General features: G+C 52.7%; 1 protein-coding gene across 1 annotated transcript in view; it reads right to left on the bottom strand.

The window, feature by feature from the left end:
* The window catches only part of MAN2B2 (mannosidase alpha class 2B member 2), a 51,303-nt gene extending 27,520 nt beyond the window's left edge, over positions 1 to 23,783 (bottom strand). Inside the window, 2 exon segments of the mRNA XM_081795424.1 lie at positions 23,367 to 23,515; positions 23,695 to 23,783. Coding sequence (XP_081651550.1) covers positions 23,367 to 23,515; positions 23,695 to 23,783 — 238 coding nt within the window.
* Positions 23,784 to 27,698: the final 3,915 nt, after the last annotated feature.

Here is a 27,698-nt window from a genome sequence, read left to right on the forward strand (position 1 = left end):
TGGCTGGTAGGCCACCTAGAATTGGGTGGGGTGTGGAAGGAGAGCCAGGGCAAGGTGGGGTGTCTGCAGGGCTCTTTCCATTCCTCTGCTCCCCCCTCTTGCAACCCCTGGGTGGCCCCTCTTCCTGGCCGTCCCCACTCCCCTCCCTTCCTGGGGCCAGTTTGAGGGGCGGACATCCCTGAATCTAGACACACTGACATCTTCGGGGTTATTTCTTGTGCCCATTTCTGGTGAGGTGGCTGCGACCCCGAGAGGGTCAGTGTACTCTTTGTCCCTCAGGATCACTGCTGGGGTCACTGTTTGTCCAGCCTTCTTGGAACTGGCTTCTCTGGCCCGGCCCAATCCCTGATCTTGTTCAGACTCCTGGTAAGTAGGGGAGCAGTATCCCTGCCCCAGGTAGGGCCCGGGTTTGGGAAAGACAGGGCACAGAAGGATCTCAGGCCAGAGTCCAAAAGTTAGAGCTTGAGTCCCGCCTCGGCTGCTTTCTTTGAGTCCCTTACTGTCCCCCACCCTCTGTGTCTTCTCCGTGAAATGAGCATCATAATAAGGCTGACGAGGCAGCAGGTAGCTGTGGAGTGGAGGAGGGGCCATGGAGAGCATGGGAGGGAGCCCGAGGCTCCAGTCTCGGCCTCTCAGCTGCCATCCCATGCTGGCCATCCCGTCCCTATCCCCTACTCCCCACCCTGTGCACCCACCTGTGCCTGCACCATGCACCCGAAACCCACCCTCCTTGTTCTGGCTCCAGGCCATGACTCTGAGCTGCTGCCCCCGCCCCCCCCACCCCCACCCCCATGCCACAGAGTGATGGGCTGGGAAGGAGGGGGACGAAGGGTAGCAGGAGGAGGAAGAGTGGAGGGGAGAGATAGGGAGGGGATGGGAGGGAAGAGGAAGTGGAGGGGGGAGGGGGGAGAAAAGGAGGGAGGTGGAGGAGGAGGAAGAAGAGGAGGGAGGGGAGGAGGGATGGTGACGATTCTAAGTGTTTGCGGCTGAACTGTGGACGGCGCATCCATAGCCCAGGGCAGGATGACAAATGCGTGAACGAATGAACGACTGGTACAAGGTCTGTCGCGGCTTTCCCGAAAAGGGCCAGCCGACTAGCGTTACAGCCTTGTCCTCCTCGCTCTGAGCCCCCTCGTCCTGCTCCCGGCCGGCCAGGAGTCGTGCGAGGCCATCGCCCCAGGAGTTAGACCTTAGGCTCCGAATCCAAGTGTGTGTGTCACGTGCTTGTGCGGGTGACAAATACTGAACACGCCCGTGTCGGGAAGACACTGCGCAATACGGGAAAAGGTTGGAGCAGAAGATCCAGGTCCCGTCCTGCTTTCTTCCGACGCAGGACCAGCCCCATAGTCCGTGGCGCCCAGTGTAAAACGCAGAGCCCGTGTTCAAACAGTAGGCAGAATGCGGTTGAAAGCAGCCAAGAGAAAGCTTTTTCTTTTCTTCCGTGGCCTCACTTTAACCTGTCCTGCTATTTCTTTTTCTTTCTTCCCCCCTTCCTTCCCTCCCTCCCTCCCTCCCTCCCTCCTTCCTTCCTCCTTTCTTTCCCTCCTTGCAAGTTATTTATTTGTTTTGAGATTGAGAGAGAGAACGAGTGAGTGGGGGAGGGATAGAGACAGAGGGAGAGAGACAATCCCAAGCAGGTTCAGTACCACCAGCACAGAGCCTGATAGGGGACTTGAACTCGTGAACCCTGAGATCGTGACCTGAGTTGAAATCAAGAGTCGGATGCGGAACCCACTGAGCCACCCAGGCTCCCCTGTCCTGCTATTTCCATTTGCTAGTTAGTGTCATGTTGGCCACGGGGATCCTGGTGGCTGAGTGTGGACCGTCACGGGCTCCTCCAGGCCTCTGTGCCCCTCCCGCCAGCCACAGGCTGATGTGTCCGGGCCGGACTGGGGAAGTCGCCAGCCATCGCCCCTTCCCCGGGGCCCAAGCGGCCCAGCGGCCCAGCGCACAGTGGACGGGCCCCACACAGGCTGCCGCAGCCTCTGAGCTAAGAGAGTGGGTGCCTGCACCCCCCGGCTGAGCTGCCTGCAGGGGTGTGGCCTGCTGAGGGCGGGTGGCCTCAGCCAGCCCCACCGTGAGACGCCATGGGCCCACGCATCCAGCCCACCTCCCCCAGCTGCCACCCCACACTCTGGGCCCTGCCAGGGACACGGGGGCAAAGGACAAAGAGGCGCAGGAAGGGTGGGGTCCTGCATGCCGGGGTCAGGGGAGCAGGAAGGACCTGCGCTGGGACCACACACGAGCCGGGGCCCCCGGCACGTGCTCAGCTGCTCCTTTGGATTCACTTACAAAACACAGTCAGTGGTGAAATGATGAGGGGTTTCCTGCCTGTGACCACAGAGCAGGAAACCCCAAGCACGGGCTCCTTCTGAGCACGGGGCCCCGTGTAACCACACAGGCCACACACGCTCGAAGCTGCCGGTGCCCTACCCCCATTTCCCTTCCAGCTCGAACTTGCTGGTGATGGGGCAGGAAGCGTCTGACACCCTGGGGAGTGTGGGGAAGGGCGGGGCCTTTCCGAAGGCTTTCCCCGTGTTAGCTGCTCCCACCCCCACGACATGCTACGGGACAGGTGCTGTTACTGCTGCATTTTACTGAGGCACTGAGAGGTTAGGTGACCGGCCTGAGGTCAAACAGCAAGTAAGTGGCAGATGGCCTTTCAGGCTGCTCCGGGTTCAAGGCCACACCCTGAAAGCGGGTGCAGTCCTACAGCAAGAACGTGGGCCATAAGGCAGGGGTGACTGTGCTGTGCCGTCACCTCCAGCGACGTGCCCCGATTGGAGAACTGGGGTGGGGTTAGAAGGGCCCCCTCCCGTTCCTAGGGCCTGGGGTGTCCTGTTCCCATCAGACACCCTGGGGTGCTCTGTGGGATGAAAACGGGTGACATTAGCAATCACACAGGGCGATCTAAGACATCTATCCGGTCGTGGTAGCGGCTTCCCGGGGCCGCTTTGACCAAGGTCTGCGGACTGGACAGCTTAAACAACGGGGAATGGTCTCACTGTTCTGGGGCCAGAAGTCCAAGATCAAGGTGTCAGAGGGCTTGGTTCCTCTGGTGGCTGTGAACAGAATGTGTCCTGGGCCTCTCCCACTTCTGGGGTTCTGCTGGTGGTCTTCGGGGCGCTGCGGCTCGTAGATGCCCTCATGGCGTTCTCCCTGTACGCATGTCTGTGTCCTAGCTGCCGGACTGCCTGGTCGAGAAGGGGCGCCGGGGGGTGGGCGACCGATCCCCATTACCAAAGGGAAGTTGGGTGCCAGCTTCATACAAACTGGCACCCAGGGGGCTCACTGGGGTGCCGCTTACTACTGCCGCACGTGATGAAAAGGTCATTGGAGATGGCAGCCACCCTGCCTAGAGAAGACCTTCAAAGACCCGACCCCTCATCAGTGACAGATTGGGCCCTTCCCTGGGACAGCCCCCCGGGAACTGTGTCCGGTGAAATAGGCGTGTTACAGCTGCAGTGATACAAGGACTGTGAGGGTGGGCTTAGTCATGGCCTCCACTCAGCAAGCACCTGCGGTGCGGCCGATCGGGTGCTGGGAAAGTAGGTCATCCCTAAAGCTAATACGTTAGCCAATTACAGGTCACGGTGCAGTGAGCCTCCTCTGCTCTCCTCCTGTTAGAGGTGAGGCCAGAGGCCAGAGAGAAAGGTGAGGTGGCCAGCAGGTGGCCGAGCCAGCCCCTGAGCCCACGGCCCTTGGCTCCAACACCAAGGTCTGTCCCCACGGCAGGAAGGATGCAGGTATCATCAGTCTCATTTTGCAGACGAAACAGCCGAGGGGTTTTCCCAGATGGCAGGGCTTGTGAGTGGGAGGACGGGGCCCTGGCCTCCTGGGTGCGGTGGTGACCAGCACATCCATTTGAGATACGCACACGAGGTGCAGTCACGCATACTTGCTACAGCCCTTACAGCCTTACATCCAGGGCTCCTTAATCCTTCATCCGCTCCCTAATCCTCTGAGGCAGGTGCCATGACTACCCCATTTTGCAGAGAGGTTCAGCACTGGCTCAACAGCGCATAGCTGTGAAAATCAGGGCATCATTCACGTCAACCCGGAACCAGAGCTCCTCTTCACCACCTGTGCGCTCACCGAGACGTGTCTCGGGTGTCACGTGTGCATCCTAATGACGACACTGGTGGGAAGCAGGCTTGGGGTCAATGCAGGAAGGACAGCAATTAGTAAGCAGCTGTGGTTCTCCTGCACCTACTCATCCATCCGTGTGTTCACGAGTTCACTTAAGAGGGCACTGTCGCAGCCCTGGGGACGTTGCAGTGAGCGAGACAGACAAGGCACCTGCTCTTGAGAGAGGTGATAAGCAAGTCGACCTATTAGATGGTTTTCAATGGTGGTACGTATGATGAAGAGCATAAAATGAGGAGTAGGATCCAGAGCCAGGCAGCTCCAGACAGAGGGTGGTCATCGAAGTCCTCTTGGAGGAGATGGGACATCGATAATAAGAAAGATGCAAGGAAGGGACCCCCCGGCAGAGGGCACAGCAGGTGTGAAGCCTGGGAAGGAGATGCCCTTGGTGTGGTCTGGAGCAGTGAGGAGGCCAGTGTGGCTGGAGCAGAGACGGAGCAGCAGGGGCAGGGGTGAGGCTGGAGGGGGGGATGGAAGTGGTGCAAGGTCCATCTCCCTGCTCTGTGGAGGGTGGCCTTTGGGGGTCAAGGGGCAAAGCAGGAGACCACTAGGAGGGCTCCAGACCGTGTGACCACTGGGAGGAGCTTCAGAGATCCGTATACATTCATCCCTGACCACTGGGAGATAAGACGGGGGTTGGTGGGGGCGGGGGGGGAGGGCTGCAGAGTGCCAGGAAAATTAGATCAGGGACTCTGCTGGGTGATTCTGAGGAATTACCCTCATGTTGGCAGGCACATGATGGCTCTGTGCTGGTACAAGAAATAAGCATGCTGAAGTGAAGGGAGGCGGTTGTCATTTAAATTCTCCAGGAAAGGAAAATGATCCCGATGGAAAAGGGAGGGACGGGGCCAATGCAGCAGAATGTTGACAATTGTAGGATCTGAGTGATGCCATGGTTGGATGTGAGTAAATGTTTTCATAAACCAAAATCTGGGCCCTTTCATCCCCCACCATGTTCTCAGGTGAAGTGAGCCGTTGGAAACATTTGGGGTGGCCGTCCCTGTCTGTGGTTGGGACCTTTGCCACTGTCCTCCTATCTCTCCTTCTGACGCCTTCCTTTCTCCTTTCCTACTTGGCCCCCCTCCCTTTTCTAGGCTGGGGCTGATCAGCTAGAAGAGCTCTGGACTTGTCCTGCTCCTTCTCGTGAGGGCCACCAGAGGGCGCCATGGTCTAAGAGAGTCGCTGTCCCTGGTGCTGAAATTCGGACCCACAGACTAAGCGCCTTATGGGTCCATGAGAGGCTGCTGCCACCTGTGCTGTTCCTTTGAAGATACGCTTACTTTCTGGAACTGTGGTCCAAGACCTTTGCGTCTCTGAGGGATGCATCTCTGAGGGAAGGGACCACTAAACCCACCGTGTTTGCCATGATTGCCTCCACTGCTGGGGACCCTCCCTTGTCCCCCATATTGCACGTCCAGCCCTGTCCCTGGTTTGTCACCTCACTGGTTTCCCAAAGTCCAAGGCAGGTGCAAGGGATAGGTAGAGCCCGAGTCACATGCCTGCACCCTCGCTGCAAGGGGGACTGGGAAACCAGTCTCTAGCATCTTCAGTCCATTCCTATAGTGGGAGGGGAGCTCAGATTCGTAAGGGAGAGGATTCCCAGACAAAGAGGGTTGAGATGCTGGGAATCCCCAAAAGTGGCAACTATCTCTTGTGCTTATAGGAGGCATAGAAACATGATGCCTCAGAAGAGGTAGGGCTGGTGCCATGGGGCTGCAAGCAGACTTTGTTAAATGACATCAGATGGTGTTTGTCATTCCCTGGCCTCATGGAATCCTTGAAGCAATCCTGGGAAGCAGGAATGAGTCCCATTTTACAGATTACGAAATGAGCCAATGCAGCTGCAGGCCCTTAGCTGGAAGGTGAAGCACAAGCCTGGGAGCACAGCCCAGACGCCAGCGGGGCAGTGTCCAGGGGGAAGTGGAGAGAGAAAATGGTGTGGCTGCCTGAATCCACCTCCAGCATCTGTCTGCTGTGCAGGAAGCCAGTATGTGAACACTGAGGCTCATGCAGCCGCTGCCACTGTGTGGCATACGAGCGTACCCCTTAATCTGGTGTGGACTGAGGAGAGCAGGCAGGGGCAGCTGGGATTCCTACAGGAACCAGCAAGGAAGTGCACGTGGGGGCCTTAATTGGGTCAGGTACAGTGGCCCTCTGGGTGGTACCACATCCTGACTGGCTGTCATACCCACTGGCTTCCCGCTGCCCTCCACACTGCCTCCCCACATACCATGCTTCACAGTTTACATAGCATGTGGAACAGCCATACTCCTCAGAGCTTCAGCCCAGCCCACAAAGGTGGGGTAATATCCACCTCTAGTGGGAGAATGAGGAGACATTTCCTGATCATGAGTTAACACAGAATACAGAGAGGCTTACAAAAGTGAATTTTGGAATGACCTCACCTGTGCTTGAAAAGTGATGCTCTAGAATTCAGAGGCATCCTTGGATGTACATGAAGAAATCACACACACACACACACACACACACACACACACACAATCCCATGGCCTAGGAGAGCATGATAGGGAAAAAAAAAAGGACTAGGGGAACGGGGTGGGGGGAGTTTACCCATAAAGTCAGTAATGCCTAAGGTTCAAGGCCAGTGATGGCCACCGGGGACTATGGTCCATGATTGACATTGGTGTCCAAATGAAGGACTGGAGATTTTTAAGATTCTTTAAAGATGTTGTTTGTGTCACAAATACATTTCAGATATGAGATTGTTGCACATTATTTATAACTAAGAACAACTGGAACCAGACTACATGTCTAACAATAGGAAGTGGGACTAATACATGTTGGCTTGGGGGTGCCTGGGTGCCTCAGTCATTGGAACATGAACCTCTTGATCTTGGGGTTGTAGGTTCAAGCCCTACGTTGAGTGTAGAGATTACCTAAAAAGAAAATCTTTTAAAAAATGATGGCCTGCGTGTAGGGTGCTATAACCAGATGGCTATTAATAGGCATGCTCTTCAGGGAGAAATTGGGACACTTCATGTATGGAAATATGCCCCAATACACACATAGAAATAGAGGTAGTGAGAGGGAGGGAAAAGGGAGAGGAGATGAGTGATGAAGAATATATGGGGGAAAAATAACTAGAACTGGGGTTTTTCAGCATCTGATGGGCCAGGAGCTGTACTTGCCATTCTGTGCTTGTTCACACTTCACCACAACGACTTGCAGTAGTGATGGTAGGTCCCCATTGACAAGTAGCCCCTTGGGCTCAGATCCCCCCAAGGTCCCACAACTTCCCAGGAGGACAACTCTGGGTCTTCACCATCAGGCCCCACTGCCCTCCCGGAGGAAGTAGAGACCAACCACATGGCAACCTGCCCCAGGCCCCACGGAGAGCTCCTCTCTGCCCTGTCCTCCCCTCTGGGAACCTGGCTTGAATGACTGCAGCTTCTTGCTTTCCGGAGCTGGTGTGCCACTTTGAGCAACAGTTTGAAGCTACCTGGAGAAGCTTAACTCTCTCATCCTCTATGGGCCAGTGAGTGTGTCCCCGAGCGTATGAAGTTCTCAGCATGTGCACCAGGCTACAGGTCCAAACCTCCCCCAAATTGGGAGCCTCCTGAATACTCATCAACAGTGAAACAGATAAGGGAAGTGTGGTATAGTTAAAAGGCACAATGCCATGGGGCAGTGAAAATGAGTGACCTTCAGGGGTACACAGCATCACAGAAAAGTTTTCAAAAACACCGTGTCAGGTGGCCAAAAGCAAGACCTGCTCTATTTCATGTAAACTGCAAAAACAGGCAAAGCAAAGCAATGTACTCCTTGGAAACACTGACAATAAAGACAGTCATGGAACCTGATATAGAATCCAGTGTAGTGGTTACCTTAGGAGGTGAGGCAGATGAAATACTGATGAAATCCTGCTTCAGGGGGAGGGTCTTGGGGGGCTTGTAATGTCCTAGAGTATTCTATCTCTTAACCTGGGGGTGGGCGACTGCCCAGAAAATCATTTCATTACTTTTCTATACTGTCCATAAGGATTTTGCATAGAGAGATATGGATATATTTATGTTATGTATTGTTATATATGTTACATATTATATGCATGTATAGGACTGATCCAACAGTCCCAGACAGTGAATAAAGGAAGGATGACATCTGTGCCCAGGAAACACAAAAGCATCATCCTGTCACCTGTCCTTCATCCTTGGCTGGAAAAGGCATCACCATGGACCCTGATGCTAGTGGGGGTGTGGCTCAGGGTGCCAGCAAAGACGAGAGAAAGAGGTGCTGTGACATTGAGCTAAACCATTGTAGGAAAGCTTAGGGAGTATTCATGTAGCTTAGAGCCTCACAGCTGAAGTCAAACCCACACTCTGTTTTGTATCTTGCATAAAGTTATCCTTTTCTCTCCAGGTCTGTTTGCCAGACAGAGCTTCCCTTTGTGGGGAGACAATTATGTGATAATCCCAAGGACTGTTGAACTCTAGGCTAGACTAAGTTAAAGGAGGTGGCATTTAGTGCAACACTTGTTCTAGAAAATGTTTGTAGTTAAACTCCCTATGCTTGTCTGCTGAGATGGGTTTGCCCACCATCCTGAATGGGACCTAACTCACGGAGGCTTCACTGAAGAGCTTGACTTGAATACAAAAGAACACTGCAGGATTCTCAACACAGACAAGGGCATATTTCTTTCTTAGCAAATATTTAACCAATGGAATAAGCAGTAGGATTTGGCAGAGCTCACGCGGTCTGTCAAGCTTCTTACTGGGGAAAGTGGGGAATGGAGGGCCATACTGTCACCCAGATGTCTGCCCATGTGAAAGTCACTTTTGGGTCTGCAGTGACCTCCCCTACCCCTGCTTCCCGGGGGTGTGAGGCCTCAAGGAGGCACGGTCTTCAGAAGGACTTTGACACTGCAGGGGACAATTCAGACCCTGTTTTCAACCAAACAGGAAGGACCCGTCTCTACTCCCAACTTTCCCCTATAGCTCAGCACCAGAGGACCGTATCCTTTCCCAAAGACCTAATTCTTCCTGCAGGGATGCAGGCTTTCCCAACGGACAGATGCCACAGAATCGCTCTTGGGCTCCCAAGGCCCCTCCCAGGGGCCCCATAAATGCTGCCATGTTGGAGGAAGTGTCCAGCTTCACTGTTCTGTGGCTGCTGGAAAGGCGGTGCAGCCCCTTCCCTCTGGCTGTCAGCTGCAGTGAGCAGGAAACCGCCCACCAAAACCTTGGGAAACAGCAGCCTCTCCACATGGGGTGTTGTGGGGCCTAGGAAGCAGCCCAGATGACCCAGCTTGACTCATGGACACGAGCACAGGTGACAGAGAGCCTCAAGTGAAGGGCAAAGCCTTGCAAGGAGAAGGTTCATCTCACATGTATGCACCTGGCCACCACATGGCTGTGAACAAGAAGGCCACACTTAAAAATACTGATTGGTGTTTTAGGGAACATCAATTGGGACACATTTCTCTTCACATGGATGTGCCACCTCACAGGCTCACCTCCTATAGAGTTTCATCTCCACCATCCTGCCTAGCACAGACACCTGGGGAGATCTGGCTTGGAAGGAGACCTCCATGTCTCCATGTAGATAAGCCCCCATGGAGGGGGAGAAGGAAGCCCGGTACTTCTCTCACCCAACCACCCCACTGGTTTACTGAGACAAAGAACCACTTTCAGTGGTGGAGTTCTGGTCCAGGGCCAAGCATGGAAGTCCCGGAAGACAGCAGGAGCCCAGTGTGTGATGATGCCATGGAGTCACATGACCACCTTTGGATGCAGACTTTAACATTTTGGGCTCAAGATACTTTACAACCCTCTCTCCTTAGGCTCCAGCTCTCAGCAGTCCATCTAGCCAATTTTTCTGTTACTTGCCGCCCAATGGTTTCCTGAAAGATGTGCATTTATTTGCAATAGACGTTCCCACGTGTGCTCTCATAAGCAGACAAGGAGGAAGTGTGAGTGAGAGTCTCTCTCTGACAATAAACATCACTGGCCAGCCACATCCTTTCCCCTGTGGTCTCTAAGTGATGATAAGAACATGTTTACACAAACTAACAGAAGCAAAGAAACACATACCTGAAAAGTATGTCCCTGTGGTTGTGCGTTTGTGTTGACTCCAGATTATAAATCTGCAGTGAGTATCTTCAGGCATACAAGCTTATTTTTCCTTCTTTTATAATTTACTTAGGGTAAATTCCTCCATATGTAAATGCTGTGTCAGGGAGGATGAAAGTTTTCATAGCTCCTGCTGCCTAGTGTCATGCTGGTTTCCACAATGCCACATTGGTGTTTGCAGCTCACCCACCCCTTCCCAGGATCAGGAGATAGATTATTGGAGTTGGCTGTGTGTTGTGATTTGCCATAATCTATGAAACTCTGCTACTGTGCAATCACACCAACGTTTTCTGGGGCAAGCGGCACCCGGGGATTGCTCGGCGAGACCCTCCCCCAGAGAGTCAACATGGGTCCAAGCTGGTCTCTGAAGAGTGAGGTTTTGAAACACAACCCCATCTGAGATAAAACTCTGGAAGGGGGTGCCGACTGGCAGGTGGACAGCTTGGACACGGACAGGGTAGAGGCTAGGAGTGGATGGAGGCTTGAGACAAAGGAGGGGTGCTTGATCACGGGTCAATGAGAGCGTGAAGTTCCTGCGCCAGAATAGGGAGCTGGGTGAAGCCATTTCCACCCTCCTGCACACACGCATGTGCACCCACTGATCCACCCCAGTAAGATAAGCAGTGCCACCAAGTGGAGAACAGAGCCATGACACCAAGCCCTGTCCAACTGTGCTCTCCAAGCACATCCCCTACAAGATCTGCACAAGTCACTCCACCTGCTTAGTGTACAGACTATAGAGGGCTTCATAGTTTCACTTCTAGGGGAAACTGGATATAACTTCATTCAGGTTTCATTCGGTTTGCTGGTTTGTTTATTTGTTCATTTTCTTTGCTTCTGTTTTTGCTTAAATTGTTTCCTTTTTCTTTTTTTTTTCTTTCCCTTTCTTGGATACAGAGGGAAAATATTTTTACTATATTTTTAAATCTTTTATTCTATTTAATTTTCTTTATTTTATTTTATTCTATATTGCTATATAATTTTTTGTTTTTTTCTTACCTTTTTTCCCCTTTCCTTTCCTTTTTTCTCTATTCTATCAAGATTCTTTCAACAAGAAGACCAAAAGACTCTTAGGATCTAGCTTTCTTTATCAGATTTTTTGTTTCATTTTTAATGTTTCAATTAAAAAAAAATTTTAATATTCATTTATTTTTGAGTGAGATTGAGAGAGAGAGAGAGAGGCAGACAGAGCACGAGCAGGAGAGGGACAGAGAGAGAGGGAGACACAGAATCCAAAGCAGGGTCCGGGCTTTGAGTTGTCACCACAGAGCCCGATGCTGGGCTCAACCCCAAGAACTGCAAGATCATGACGTGAGCCGAAGTTGGATGCTTAACTGACTAAGCCAGCCAGGGGCCCCTAATTTTTATTTTTTATTTTATTAATTTTTTCTTCCTCCAAGATGACAAAATGAGGGAATTCACCCCCAAAGAAAGAAGAGGAAGAAATGGCAGCCACGGACTTAACACAGATATAAGTAAGATGTATGAACTAGAACTTAGAACTATGAAAATAAGAATACTAGCTGGTGTTGAAAAAAACATCAAATCCCTCTCTGCAGAGATAAAAGAAGTAAAATCTAGTCAGGATGAAATTTAAAATGCCATAATCAAGATGCAATCTCAAATAGATGCCATGATGGCAAGGATGGATGAAGCAGAACAGCAAATCAGTGATATAGAAGATAAAATTATGGAGAATAATGAAGCAGATAAAAAGAGGGAAACAAAAGCAAATGATCATGACACAAGAGTTAGAGAACTCAGTGACTTATTAAAGAGGAAAAACATCTGAATCATAGGTGTCCCAGAAGAGAAGAGAGAGAAAAAGGGACAAAAGTTTTATGCGAGCAGATTATAGTGGAAAACTGTTCTAACCTGGGGTAGCACATAGACATCAGAATCCAAGAAGCACAGTGAACTCCCATTAGATTCAACAGAAACTGACCATCACCAAGGCATATCATAGTCAAATTCACAAAATACACAGACAAGGAAAGAATTATGAAAGCAGCAAGGGAAAAAAGTCTTTAACCTATAAGGGAAGACAGGTCAGGTTTGCAGCAGACCTATCCACAGAAATGTGGCAGGCCAGAAAGGAGTGGCAGGATATATTCAATGTGCTGAATCAGAAAAATAGGCAGCCAAGAATTCTTTATCCAGCAAGGCTGTCATTCAGAATAAGGAGAGATGAAGAGTTTTCCAAACAAAAACTGAAGGAGTTTGTGACCACTAAATCAGCCTTGCAAAAAATTTTTTAATATGAAATTTATTGTCAAATTGGTTTCCATACAACACCCAGGGCTTATCCCAACAGGTGCTCTCCTCAATGCCCATCACCCACTTTCCCCTCCCATATACCCATCTACACCATATACCTATCTTCACTATGTACACGTCTACACCATATACACGTCTACACCATGTATGCATCTACACCAAGTATGCGTCTACACCATGTACGTGTCTACGCTATATACATGCCTACACTATATACGCATCTACACATATACCCATCTACACCATATACGCATATACACCATATATGCGTCTGCACCATATGTGTCTACACCACATACCTGTCTACACCATGTACGCATCAACACCATATACACATTTGCACCATATATGTGTCTACACCATATACATACCTACACCATATACGTGTCTATACCATATACATGTCTGTACCATATAGCCGTCTGCACCATATACCTGTCTATACCATGCATGCATCTACACTATATATGTGTCTTCACCATATATGTGTCTACACCACATACCCATCTACACCACATACCCGCCTACACCCTATACATGTCTGCACCATATACCTGTCAATATCATATACCTGTCTACACCATATATGCATCTACACCATATACCCGTCTACACCATATACCCATCTACACCATATACCTGTCTACACCATATACCTGCCTATACCATATACTGGTCTACACCATATATGCATCTATACCACATACCCTTCTACACCATATACCCGTCTACACCATATATGTGTCTACACCATGTCTACAGTGCATGTGGTCTGAAGCCAGTGATGTCGGGAAACCCAGCCTTACGTGACTCAGTGTGAAATGGGTTAATATTCTCTGCCTTCGGGCGTCTGGAGAACTTGATGAGGTAAGGTGAGTAAAGGTGCTGGCTCTTGACACCTGGGCATCTGGGTCAGCAGGACAAAGGCCCCTGCTTGCGCCGGTTGGGGTCCTGCGGAAAGGAGTAGGGTGGGCCCAGCTGGCCGCCTGGAGAGCAGGCACCACCTCCGCGGGAAGCTACCCCTGGGCTTATGCTCTCAGAGCCCTGTTATGTCGCCCTCCAGCTTTGGGTCCCCTCTGGCACACGGGAGGAATCTGAGGCCACTATGGCTCGGGGAGGGGGGGGGGGGTCTCACGGGCTTTATCTGATGCAAGTGCACGAGCTTCACCAAGCGGCCTCGTGCCTGTCACTTACTCTGCCGAGATCACTCGTGTTCACAGGTCGAGGCTGGCGTCTGCAGAGAGGGCTCGTTAGTCTGCTCCCCGATGGCGAGGACCGTGCTGGGGACACGTGTGCACAAACATAATACTGTTTCCCCTTTCCCGTCTCTGCAGAGAGAGTAACCGCAATAATGATACGGATCCGCAGCCCATTTCTAATAACTACGCGTCTGCACCCGATGAGACCGCGAAGCGCCCCCGGAAACCAGTGGGAATGCAGATTGTGGCCGGGGAGCTCAGGACCGAGATCCGGCAGTAACCCTACAGGTGCGTTCGGGCTCCCCCAGGGTCGTGCGAGGTGCGCGTGGGCGGGGCCCTGACGGGATGAGTGTCCATGTTTGCTCCAGTTACCTGCTCTGGGACCCATGCTTGGCACATGGTCGTTCTCCATGGGAGCTTGATGGAGAAAGGGTTACTCTGCTCCCTGGCCTCCTGGCTCCATCGCATGTGTTGTGTGCCTCGTAGAGGGTGTCCAAGTTCAGAGCTGGGACAGGAACCCACAGGGGCCATTTGGACTGTGGCTTTGCCACTCCTTCCAATGAGAGGTGGAATCCACCTCCCCTCTATTAGAGTCAGGGCCAGCACGTAACTCATCTTGACCAATAGAAAGAGGCAGAAGTGACACGGGGTAACCTAAGAGGTTTCAAAGCTTCCGATTTGGTACTTTTGCAGCTCTGAGCCACCCCGCAGACAAGGCTGGCTACCTTGCTGGTCTCTCCATGTAGAAGGGGAGAGACTCGGCCAGGCTCCAGCTGTTCTAACTATCTGGCTGATGCATCTTGGATCATCTAGGCCCAGCCAGCATCTGGGTGACTTCTGGAGATCCCTGAGCAACCCAAGGTTAACCAACAGAACCACCCAGCTGAGCCTGGCCCAGATTGCAGAATCGTGAGCAAATACGTGACTGCTGCTTTAAACCACTGAACTTGGGGATGGTTTGTTACACAGCAATAGCCAACTGATACACTAAGTAAGGTCTGTCTACCCACTCTCCATATCCTCCACTAAGCTTGTCCCCTTGAGATCAGCTCTTGCTTTCTGGGCACATCATTCCTTGCTTAGAACCCAGTCTCCTCGTCTATCAAAAGGGAGGGTTGGGGCACCTGGGTGACTCAGTCATCTAAGCATCCAATTTCGGCTCAGATCATGATTTCAGGATTCACAAGTTCAAGCCCCACATCAGGCCCTCTGCTGTCAGCATGGAGCCCACTTTAGATCCTCTCTCCCCCTCTCTCTCTGACCCTCCCCTGTTCACATGCTTTCTCTCTCTAAAAATAAACATTTAAATTTTTTTTAAATGGGATGGTTAAACATGATTACTGAAGTACTTTTGAAAAATGTTTTATTATATTTTTGACAGAAAGAGAGTGTGTGCATGAGTGGGGGAGGTGCAGACAGATGGGGGGACAGAGGATCCAAAGTGGGCTCTGTGCTGACAGCAGAGAGCCTGATGTGGGGCTTAAACTCTCAAACTGTGGGATCATGACCTGAGCCGAAGTCAGATGCTTAACTGACTGAGCCACTCAGGCGCTCCTGAAGTACTTTTTAGCTTTGAAGATTCTGTAACATTGAAAGACCTGAAACAAGTTGGAATTAGCCGTAGGGCATAAGACAATGACATATGATGTTCGATTCCTAGGAAGGATAATCTGACTATTATTTTAATTGCAGTGTTTAAAACACCTTGAGCTTCTCAGCCAGGAAATTATATGTGAAACTGGTTTTCCTGTGGTTGGGAAAGGACAATTGCAGTTTTAAAAAACACTCTAACTGGAAAACAAAGGATAAAATCTAAAGGCTTCAATCCAGAGCCCTTCTTGAAAAATAGTGAACCTACCTGTGTGTTGGTTTTCCCCATAATCATCCACAGCGCCAGCGTCATGTGTCAAAGATTCGTGAGCTAAAGCACAAGAGATATTCAGGAGGGAGAACTGAAATGTCATTTAGAAATTAGCAAGTGCAATTAAAAATATCAATTGAGACTCTGGCAAAAAAAAATGAGTAAGGGGTGCTTGGGTGGCTCAGTTGGTTAAGCATCCAGCTCAGGTCATGGTCTCACGGTCCGTGAGTTCGAGCCCCACATTGGGCTCTATACTGTGAGTTCAGAGCCTGGAGCCTGCTTCGGATTCTGTCTCTCTCTCTCTCTCTCTCTCTCTCTCTGCCCCTCCCCCATTCACACTCTGTCTCTGTCTCTCAAAAAATGAATAAACATTAAAAAAAATGAAAAAAAAAAAACGAGTAAGAGGGATGATAAACTTTCACACCAGAGGAAATGCTATGTTGGGTAAATCTACCAGAAACCCAACCGGATGAATCCACTCTTATTTAATCACATTCAAGGGGTCTGTCTACCTCTGATCCAATGAAGCACTCTTGCTGGGAGCCCACACCTGCCCTCGTGTCCACCTGCACTGGTGGGAGCAATGCCACCCTAGACCAACGTTTCCACCTTCTCTTGAACCTGGCTCCCACACCTTCCAGCTGCATGACCTTAGCTCTCTGTGACTTAGTTCCCTCTTCCGGTTTCCATGGGCCCCTCTCTTCCCGTCTATCCCCACAGTGGGCTTGAGTCGTGCCTGGCAGGGGGGAGTGTTCACTCTCATCAGGGTCCTCAGCGTCTTTTCCCGTACTCCTCATGTCTAGCTGACCAGTTGTTCTTGTTGACTCCACTGGCACAACAGATCTCAAATGCTTCTAACTTCCTCCTTTCCACAGCCACCACTGTGGTCTGCACAGCGGCCATCTGTCACCTTGATGATCCCAGGCACCTTAAACTCTTGTCTCCATGCTCTTCCCTGCTCCCTTCAATCTGTTCCCTGCACTGCAGCCCAAATGGCCTTCTAAATTAAAAAAAAAATTTTTTTAGTGTTTATTTTTGAGAGAGAAGAGAAAGAGTGTGAGTGGGGGAGGGGCAGAGAGAGAAAGACACAGAATCCGAAGCAGGCTCCAGGCTCTGAGCTGTCAGCACAGAGCCTGACCTGGGGCTCGAACTTACGGACTGCGAGATCATGACCTGAACCGAAGTCGGATGTTTAACCGACTGAGCCCCCTGGGCGTCCCCTGAATTTCAGGCCTTTTAATACGTGAGAAAGATCAGGTCACCTATCTGCTTAAAGCTTTTCCCTTCACACATAGAATAAACCCAAAGTCCAACCCACACCCACACAGCCTGGCTCTGCCCCATGTCTGAACTCCATCCCACCACTCTGTCCCCCATTCACCAGCCTCTTTCTGCTCCTCGGCCATGGCTGGGTTATGACTGGTGTGAGTTTTTGGCACTTGATGTCCCCTCCCTCTAGAATTTCACCCCTAAAACCGCCTTTTCTTGTCCTTCCAGTCTTGGTTCAAATGTCACCTATTTCAAATATCAGATGTCATATAGTCCCTGGCTATCCTGTCTCAAGAAGCTCGGCCCCCTCACTTTGTGTCCCAACACTCCGCTTTAATCTTATCTTAGCCCCAAATCTCTCTGAAATTGTCTCTGTTATTTGTTTATTTCTTCATTGTCTGTGCCCCTGCTCCACCCACATGCATACACGTGCTTGCTTTCAGGCATGCACACACACACACACACACACACACACACAGATGCACACACATTTGCATGCACAAGCACAGATTCAACATGCAGGAGTACATACAAGCACATATGCACATCCACACACACACGTACTCTCAAATACAAACCTCCTGCTCCTGGTTTGTTAGCTCTGTGTTGCCCAACCCTGGAATGGTACTTGGCCCATAAGAGACCGTCTCTGAAATATTTGTCAAATGAATGAATGAGACCAGGAATCTGCCTTGATTTCCAGCTTTGACCCTCACTAGCTGCGTACTTGAGAAAGTCCCTGAATTTATCTTAATCTCAGTTTTAAATTGTTTCATGGGGGGGTATGTGAGGGTTATGCGAGAAAAACACATTAAATGCTTAGAGCAATGCCTGAAATGAAGTGCCTAATAACTGTTCGTTCTTCTGGTGTTGATGGTCATGGTGGTGGTTATGGTGGTGAGGGGGACAGTGGTGGTGAGGGTGATTCCTGATGAGGAAATGATTGAGGATGAAGCATCCATCACTGGGTCCCTAGTTCCGTACAATTATATAACATATATAAAAGGCTTAAGGTGGTGCTGGACAAATGGGAAATGCCTAATAACTGTAGGTTCCATTTCAGTTTAGTTTAGTTCAAAGCAAATGTGTCCTCTTATGATAAAACCCAGTGAAACCAGATTCAAGAAAACCACACTCTAAAATTCTGATTTAATAGCGTTAGCTGGTCATACAAGGATTATACAAAGGACTTCGTTGTGTTTTATTGCGTCTTAGGGAATTTTGTAAATAGAATAATTAATTCTGTTCTAAGTGTGAGGGCTTTAAAAAGATTTACTGCAGTTAGTATAATTTGATTACATCTTAGAGCTAGAAAAATTTCCAAAGAACACATGATCTACTCACTCACTCACTCACTCACTCACGAGTTCACTTAATAAGCATCTACTCACTAAACATGTTCATTTTTGCAGAGCTCAGGTCTTACTGGAGGCTTTTTCAATCCAGTGTAGCAAACAGACCCCGGGTTAGATGGAGTCTTTCCAAAGAGTGACAGAGATGAGTTTTTCCAAGGAGCTGTTCTACAGGCACGGAGAGAGAAGGGTCCTCCCTGGATGAGAAGGAGGGCGAGGAGCGAGGGAAAGAAAGGCTTCTTCACAGGGACCTGGAGGGAGACGATGGTAAGCAGCCTGGCCGCACAGATGGGTGTCTATTTGTGTCGGGGCTCGGTGCGAGCCAGGTGAGTGTGAAGGGGACAGATTCAGGTGTGAGCGTGGACCGGCCTGGACCAGTTTGCAAAGGGCCTCCAAACCCAGCCCAGGGGGGCAGCTTGGACTCAGGGAAAGGTTGTGCACAGGACACCTTGGAAGGGGTGGAAGGGGATATCTGGACTGGAGAAGCCAGGGAGGGGCCCCTGCAAGCCCCTACCTCCTCCCTACTTTGCTGAGTTTGCTACTCGGGGAACACTTGCTCTGCCGACACTACCCGTCCTCTCCCCTAATGAACGGCCTTCTGGTTCAGAGCAACTTAGGAAAATATTTTGCAAATTTGTGGTGAAAATAAATGAAATCAACAGTAATTTTGAGGCATTCTAAAAATGTTCAGATACAGATGGGATGTATAAATCGGGCCTCTTATATTTACGAAGCGGAAGAATACAGAAACAGAACCGTGTTAGTGGGCACCGAATTAATTTCATGTAAGGACAAAATAACTCTCCTCCCTCTGACTTTGTTTTTCTGTTCGGAAAGTACAAAACCTGGTATAATTGAGTTATTTTTTTTCCTATGTATCTAAAATTTTTTAAATGTTTATTTATTTTTGAGAGAGAGAGAGAGAAAGAGAGAGAGAGTGGGGGAGGGGCAGAGAGAGAGAGGGAGACACAGAATCCAAAGCAGGCTTCAGGCTCCAGGCTCTGAGCTGTCAGCACAGAGCCTGATGTGGGGCTCGAACCCACAAACCGTGAGATCATGACCTGAGCTGAAGTCAGACGCTTAACTGACTGAGCCACCCAGGCACCCCCTTTTCTTCTGTATCTAAACAGCAGGTGAAAATATTGTGTAATTAATCTGTTCAATGTTGTGAACCTATGATACTAACAGAAATTCAATTTCATTTATTGAATGAACCACTCAGCTGGGGGATCTGATATTCTGTTCAGTTCAAGAAGAATTTATTGGAGCCCAGGTAGAATCAGGTACTGCCCTGGGGTTTGCACATCTGTCCCACAGGGGTGCACATCTGTCACACCTCTCAAGGCAATATGGTTATGACCACTTTTGTAAGAACTTCCTGGGGATCAAAAATGTTACCTGCTTAGCCCAAGGTCTCAGTACTGGTAAGTGACAGAGCTGAGCACCGGACCCACTCCTAGCTGACCCCGGAGGCCCTGATTTTTCCGGAACTGCACCTCCCTGAACTGCATGCACAGGAATGCAATGTATCGACCTTGCTCTGAAGGGAGACTGTTCAGGTCACCTAAACTATTAAGTTGGGGAAGTTCAGATACCAGGATTCTAGAATGTGCTGGTAGAAGGTGGAATGAAGTCAGAACAGGATGAGCCCAAGTCAGCTTGTGGCAAAGCCTGGTGCATATTTGTTTGCCGTGGTTGCCATGGCAAAGCACCACAGACCAGGGCGGGGGCGGGGGACGGGGGTGGCTCAAAAAGCAGAAATGTATTCTCTAATACTTCGGAGGCCGGAAGCCTGAAAGCAAGGTGTTGGCAGTGCTATGCGCCCTCTGAAGGCCCTGGGGACAATCTGTTCCAGGACTCTCTCCCAGCATTCCTTGGCTTATCAATGCACCACAATAATCTGTCTCCGTCCTTGCATGGCATTTTTCCTGGTGAGTCTCTGTGTTTCTTCTTATAAGGACACCAGTTGTTTTGCGTTAGGACCCACCCTAATCTAACATGACCTCATCTTGACTTGATTCCGTCTGCAAAGACCCTAGTTCGAAATTAGGTCGTATCCACAGATACCGTGGGTTAAGACCTCAACGTATCTCTTTGGGGGAAACAATTCAATGCACAACGGGATGCTCATACAGATGGGGGCTGATCAGGGAGGGCCTCTGGGAAGAAGTGACAATTTTAAAGGCAGAATCAAACCAGCTCTTACTCAGTAAATCTTAACCAGTAAACCAGAGGCTGTGGCAGACTGGCGTGGGAAGGCGAAACACTTCCCTTGTTTGAAAACTGAGGACTCTCAGGATCCCAGGACTTTGTCAGCACGCGTGGGGAAAAGCGATGAATTCATATGAGGCGGCAGGGGGTTTATCGGTCACCCACTGTGGGTTGGCCAGATGGCTGGGAAGCAATAATGCGATGCCACCCGACAAGGGCTCTGTGGTTAGAGCTGCTGCCTTAGGTTTGCATCTTAGCTCAGCTGCTTATGTGACCCCAGACAAGGGGCTCGTCGCTCTGCGTCTTGGTTTTTTTCTCCTGTGTAGAGGAAGGACTGTAGAGGCACTCGCCCCAGAGGGTCGTCCTGTGGACCGAACGAGCGAATACCCCTTAGATGCATAGTGTAATCGTTCAATGACTTTTAACCGTCGTCCCGTCCTGCAGCCCGGTGCCTGCTATATGGCAAGCACTCAATGCACATCATTCACTCAGCAAGCATTTATCAGACGCCTCCTGTATGCCGGCGCTGTGATGGGCGTGGCTTTCATTTTCCTGGGGGCTCCGTGACCAAGGACTGTAACAGAGCTCTGGAGGCTGGGAGTCTGAAATCAGGGTGTGGGCAGAGCCAGGCTCCCTCTGAAGCCTGCAGGGGAGTCCTCCCTCGCCTGCCCGAGCTGCGGGTGTTGCCGGCGATCCCGCTTCGCCGGCTTGCATCTGCAACGCTGTCATCCCATAAGGTTCTCTCCGTGTGCTTGTGCCTTCTCGTCAGGACACCGGTCACGCTGGGTTGGGGTTCACCCTCCTCCAGTATGACTTCAGCACAACTGGCTGAGCCTGCAGTGACTCTATTCAAATCGAGGTCATGCTCGGGGTACAAGGGGGTAGGACTGGGCGGGGCCACCCATATCACCATCGGTGACTTCTTTTCCTGGCAGGTGTGCTCAGGACCCGCTTCACTGTGCCCCTGGCTGCCCACCGTCCCTAGTGCACCCCCAGAGCCCTGCCCCAGGGTGCTCCGGGCTTTCCGGGACCATCTGGCTGTGCAGTTTGCAAAGAGGACCGTGACAAGGACTTCTTGTGCATTCAGCAAATGCTACCTGTCATTGGGGTGCTAGCCTCGGCTCCGTGCAGGGGCGGGCAGCACCAGCCTTATTTGCAGGTGGCTCACCTGGGTCAAGGGCAAGACTGACCTGTTCTGGTGACGCCTACCCTCAGGGACCACTGCCGGGTACCTGCCCTATGTGACAGGCACTATGCTGGACACACGCTCATCTGAACTCAGCCCAACACGGAGGCCCTAGAGTCAGCCCTCGGGTGCAAAGCCAGGCTGGGCAACTTGGTAGCTAGGGGAGCCCAGGAAACCCCCTCCGCTGCCCCGAACCTCGCTCTCTCTCTCCTCTGTGAAATGGCCACAATGGGAGTGACGCCTTCCCAGGATGATAAGAAGGCGCTCCCTCTATGGTAGGCGCGGTTGGGATCGATCTCTGAGTGCACAGCAGCCCCATGCTGCAAATGAGGAGATGGAGGTTCTGAGAGGCTCTGTGGCTGGTCATCACTAGGAAGTAGTAGAAAGAAGAAAGTACCTCTCCAGCTTCTCGGGGAGTCCTCCCACATCTGCCCCCCGAGTGTCCGTTGTGCTGCACTGGGGCCCAGACTGGACCTGGGGCAGGGAGGGGGAACTATGTGGGTTTGGAAGCCAGGCGGGTCGGGTTTGCCCCCAGCTCCCACACTTCCGGGGTGGCTGAGCCCCCTCTCGTCCCCGCCCACGGGGAGGCCGATGGTGATCAGGGCTGCCTAGGCTTGGGGCGGGTCTGGCAGATTCTGGGGCTCAGCTCGGGGGGCCCCTCGTCCTCAGATGTCGGCCACATTTTTCACCATCATCTTGCTCAGTAACAAGACTGATATTTTGATGTCCCTTCTTCCTCTCGTCTGTCCGTTAATCGGCTCCAGATCCGGGTGGAGAGGTTACGTACTGGCCTCCTTGTACTCCACACCCAGCTAGACAACCCTGTATCCAGCAAGCGTCAGGCAGGAACCTGGACTTACCCTGTCCAGAGCAACGAATCGTCCCTCCCCAAACCTCGGCCCCCCTCCCTCAGGCCTCCAGTCAGCCCTGGCCCCTGAGGGCTGGCCTGGTTGCGTCTAACTGTCCCCGGCCCGGCCCAACCTCCGGGTGTCCTGCCACACCTGTGGCTTTAGCTGGGCACAGATACCTCGGTGGACACCCCTCGCAGCCCCGGGGCTCAGGGGGCCGTGGAAGGAAATGGGGTGCCCAAGAGCCTGGTCTCCCAAGCCTCTGAGGCGCAGGACGCCTGCATGACTCTAGGCCAGATCGTAAGGCTGGCGGCACCGGTCAGAGCCTGCAGCAGACTGACCGACGCGCCTCTGAAAAGACGCGTCCGTGCCGTCAGCCCCGAAACTGGTGAGCGGGACGTGTGTGCACACGGGTCTGTGAGATGTGATGGCGTGAAACGCCTTGGGGTGAGGTCGTCACGAGAGAAAGGAGAGGAGGGTTTCAGGTCGGGGAGGGTCGCCATGTGAAGACAGAGGCAGAGGTCAAGGTGGTGCTGGTTCAAGGCCCAGGAGGACAAGAGTTGCCAGCAGAGGCGGGGCGAGAGGCGTGGGGCAGATTCTCCCTCACAGCCCCAGACGGAACCAGCCCCGGGGACACCTGTGTTCAGGCTTCTGGCCCCCAAACTGTGAGACCGTGGAGTTCGGCTGTTTCCAGGCCCCCGGGTGGTGATGCTTCGTTATCACGGCTGCAGGAAGCAAGACAGCAAACTCAGCAGGTGCCAAGCATCTATCTGCAGAGGAGGCACGAGTGCCCATTCTACAGAGGAGCTCACCGAGGTGAGAGGCTCGAAGACTCGGCCAAGTGGACCCGGCTAGGACGTGGTCACAGTGGGGTCCTCGCCGGAGTCGTGCTGACTGGTGGGGATTCATTCCCATTCCCCCTCCCCCACACCTTTGAGTGGACGTTCTGGTTCTCGGCTCGTTCCTAGTCCATCCCACAGGGTACGGCCCCTCGTGTCCCGAGTGGCGGAGGCAGCCACGTTCCCAGCCACGGCACCAACGCCCTCAGAGAGCGGTGCCCTGTGGGTCCCACAGACCGTTCTGGGGACCGACAGAGTCACGGCAGTGCCCCCTGAAGACAACGGCTGACATCACCGTGGGGGCTGGCCTCCTCTCCATCCCGGCGGAAGACGAGTTCCGTCCTCGAGGGTCTCGCCGTCCGCCTGCCTCTGGACAGGGTCTCTTGGGCGCCGTGTTGAGTAGAGTGATTTCTGTCTCACGTCGGCGGCAGCCAGGCCGGTAGAGTCACGGTGAGAAACACAGTCGCGTGCAGGTGAGGTGTGCCCGGGACAGATGGCGACAGGGCCATCCCGAGTGCCGAGCACAGCCCCTGACGAGTGAAACTTGGCGGTGAGACTCCAGCCGGACACTTGGCTGAGCTTCAGATTCAGGTCTGACGGCACACACCCTCCTCTGCCACTGGGCCCCTCGCCCCCACTTTGGGGTCGCGGCAGGAAGCAGGGTGGGGGGCAGGAGAGGGCATTGGACTAGGAGCCTGCAGACTAGGGGGTGCCACCGCCGCTTGGGGAAACCCGTGACGTGCCCAGGTAGGTTCAGAGCCTCCCTGCCATTGGGTCACATATTCCTCCCAGCAACCCTCAAGGCTGGTGTATTAGCCGCGTCGCACGCACAGAGAAACTGAGGCATGAGAGGGGCGAGGTTCGTTTCTTAATGACCCATGGCTGGCAAGAGAAACCTGAGTATACCCCGCTTCGACACCCTCTGGACGCCGCTCTGTTGCCTTCGTCTGGCCACCGTGTTGGTTTCACCCAGACTCAGTTTCTCCATCTGTGAAATGGGGAGAAGGAGCCCATGTTAGAAGGTTGTTTGGAGAAGCACCAGTTTAAATGAGAGAGAGCCCACAGGATCAACTCGGAAGCCCGAAATCTTTACTCAAATACGAAATGCCATTGCCGTGTCTCATGGGAGGCAGAAGATAGCGGGAGATGGCGGACTGTGGTCAAAATCCCACCTTCACCACATACCGGCTGAGGACCCAGTCGAGTTACCAGCTCTCCCTGGGTTTCCGTTTCCTCGTCTGCGAAACAGGCGTCATCACAGCGCCTGCCTTGCGGGGACTTTTGTGAGGACTGGCTGAGAAAACACACAGTTTTTAGGATGTGCCCGGCTCCTAACCGGTCCTCCGGGAATGTCTTTATTCTCATCACCATGGGGACCACCGGGGTTCAGAAACCTCTTTGTGCTGATGCGGCAAGACTCAAATGAGGAGCAAATCCAGCTCCCTCAATGAGCGGAGGCTGCGATGCACACAGCTTGGAAAGTAAGGTTCAGAAAGGTTAAGTAACTTGCTGCAGGCCACACAGCGTCCGTAGCAGAGCTGTGTTGGCCCCAAGTCGGCCTGACTCAGCGCCTGGCGCCCAAGTGCTTCTAACGCTGACAGGACACCCCGTTCCAAACACGTGCGGCGCAGGAGGCTTCGCTGCACGGCTCCTGAGGGGTCTGTCCGAAGTCTGTGTCGCCTCACACACAGTGGATTGTGCTCAGCTGGCGGCAGACTACCATTCCCGTTAGCCACCCCCGAGTCGCCTACGCGGTCTGATCGGTAGCGGCCCCTTCACTTGCTTTAACACATGCAACATCATCATAAAACCTGTGGCACAATTTCATTTTTTACCCAGGTCCCTCCTCCCATTCTTCCTTACTCGAAGAGCCCCGGGTTTGTTTGGGGTGCCTAAAAAAACTTCCCAGAAGCCTTTGCAGCTAGGACGAGACCAAGGTGAAGACTGTTGGGGGGATGGGGAGGAGTTTTCCAGAAGGGTTTTTTTAAAATGGACCAACTTCAGGCCCTTTGTGTCTTCCTCTTTCCTGCCTGTAACACAGACGGGAGCACAGAGGTACAGCAGCGATTCTGTCACGTGAGGCAACGACTATGAGGACAACGGCTGCCCGCTAAGCGAGGCTGAGTGGCGAGAGTGAGGGTCCCTGGCGACATGGCTGAGCTTCCTTCTCACCAGCCCTGGATGACCCCTGGGCCTCGTGGTGCTGGAACGAACAAACCTCTTCACGGCGAAGCCATGGTTGGTGGGTTGAGGAAGGAAGGTCTTCGCCAAAAGGGGTCCTTCCGTGGCGTCATTCTTGTCCCCTCCGAGGTCGCTTAACCCAAGACGCCCTGCTCTGGTGTCTGTTGTGTGCCAGACCTTTCCTCATCTTTCAGGGCATCTTGCGGGCCGGCGACCTTGCGGTGGTCCCCTGCACTGCTGTCCCCCCCCACGGGTTTCTAACCCCAGGCCTCTTGCGGCTCACTGGCCCACTCAGCATGCCCCGCGTCGAGGTGCATAGAAACTTCTGGGTCCTACTGACCATGTGGTGAGGAGTCATGCTTATCCCTGACTCCTGAGGTTTCTGTCCACACGAAGGGAGCTCCCTAGTGAAGTCCCGGCCTCTCCCTGCCCCGCCTTCCCTCCCCAGGAGGGACGACATTAAAAAACAGCCTCTGCCCTTGACCATCTCTCTGGGCAACAGTGGGCCCAGAGGAAGCCTGTGTTTAGTTCCCCTCCTCTGGGCACAAGACGGATGGCAGAGGCCTGCCTTGCCCTCAGCGGAGGCCCTGTGCGTGACCAGGGTGTAGGTGTGATTCCGGGGCTCAGGGACAGCTGGTCCCATTGCGGCCACGCACCTAAGCTGTGCTCTCTGATGTCACATTACTGAGGGGGTGCTGTTCAGTTCCCCACGGTGATGGGCTGAAGGGTGCCTTCCTTCAGCCTGTATGTGGAACTCTTAACCCCAGCACCTCAGAATGTGACTGTATTTAGAGATGGGGCCTTTGTAAAGGTGATCAAGGTAAAATGAGATTCGTAGGGTGTGTCCTGATCCAATCTGACCGGTGTTCTTATAAGAGGGGATTAGGACACAGACACACAGGGGGACAACCACGTGAAGGCACAGGGAGAAGACGGCCGTCTACAGGCCAAGGAGAGAGGCCTCCAGAGAAGCCACCTGCCCACGCCTGGGTCTTGAACTCCCAGCCTCCAGAACGTGAGAGAATAAACGTCTGCTGTTCAAGCCCCCACCTGCGGTGTTTTCCTGTGGTGACCCTAGGGAACGAACACAGCCATCTGCCTTTCTTTAGTGTGATCACTTGGGTGGGTTAGAAGCTGGTACCGTATGTTGAGCCCCCCTCAAAGCCCCGACAAGGGACACCCTGCAAGATGGCCGTCCCGGGGTCCATGTACGAGCCTGCCCATCAGGCTTCCCTTCCCCTCCCTGTATGCCCTGTGGGGGTGGGGGGAGCTGCCTTGGTTCTACCTTTGGAACCCCAACCACTTCTTGGCCCTCTGAGACTCTACCCTTCTGCCTGGGTTGCTATGACTCGGCAGGCATGAAGCTCTGAAAACGGACCAGTGCCTGCCATTATCGGTCCTTCTCCTGTGCCAGAGCTCCGTTCTCCAGCCGCGCCCTGCACCCCACGACAGCCGACACTGCTGGGCACCACCATCCACCGACAGCCATCCTTCGCGTAGGAATTACTGCCACCGCTCTATTACGAATGAGGAAACTGAGGCACAGTTACAGAAGAGCCGGGATGCATCCAGGTCCGTCTGCCTCCAGAGCCAGCCAGCTGTCACCGCGTACAGGGCTGACTGCTTTGCTCTCGCTGGTTCTGCCCTCCCTCCCCACAAGGCGACGAGGTCGCTGAGCCAACCAGTGGGGGACTCAGGACAAGCGGGGCTAGTGAGCCCTGAGAACAAAGACATATTATTTCCGAGCCTTCCCCAGTGTCTCCACAGTGCTCGGTTCCAGCCTGTCACTCCCCGGCCCCATTTAAAGCTCCCTCTCGCTCCACGGTCCTCCCACTGGGTCCCGGTGCTAAGGCCACCTGGTCCCTCAGTCTGGGGCAGAAACCCAAAACGGAAGTGCCCAGGAAGGTCAGAGTCCTTCTATGGCTGTTCATAGCGAACACAGCCCCAGCCACAGTTGGAGCCCTCTCCGTCCCTGCTGATCCTCACTCTGGAGACCAGACACTGAACTGGGGAGGGGGCAGCTGACACAGACCCTGTGGCCGACATTCAGAGCAGGTGCAAGAGAACCCATGTCTGAGACTCCAAAGCCCTCATACCTCCCATTGCATCTGGGTCCAGCTCCTCCAGGATGCTGTCCCCACGCTGTCCCCCCACCCCTGCGAGCCCCTCCTGCTCCTAAATTCCTGGGTAGAGGTGGGCACTGGGTGTGCACAAGCTGGTTTATGGGTGTGGACAGAGCATCG

The sequence above is a fragment of the Panthera onca genome, chromosome B1 (genome assembly GCF_046562875.1).
Source record: "Panthera onca isolate mPanOnc1 chromosome B1, mPanOnc1 haplotype 2, whole genome shotgun sequence".
NCBI lineage: Eukaryota > Metazoa > Chordata > Mammalia > Carnivora > Felidae > Panthera > Panthera onca.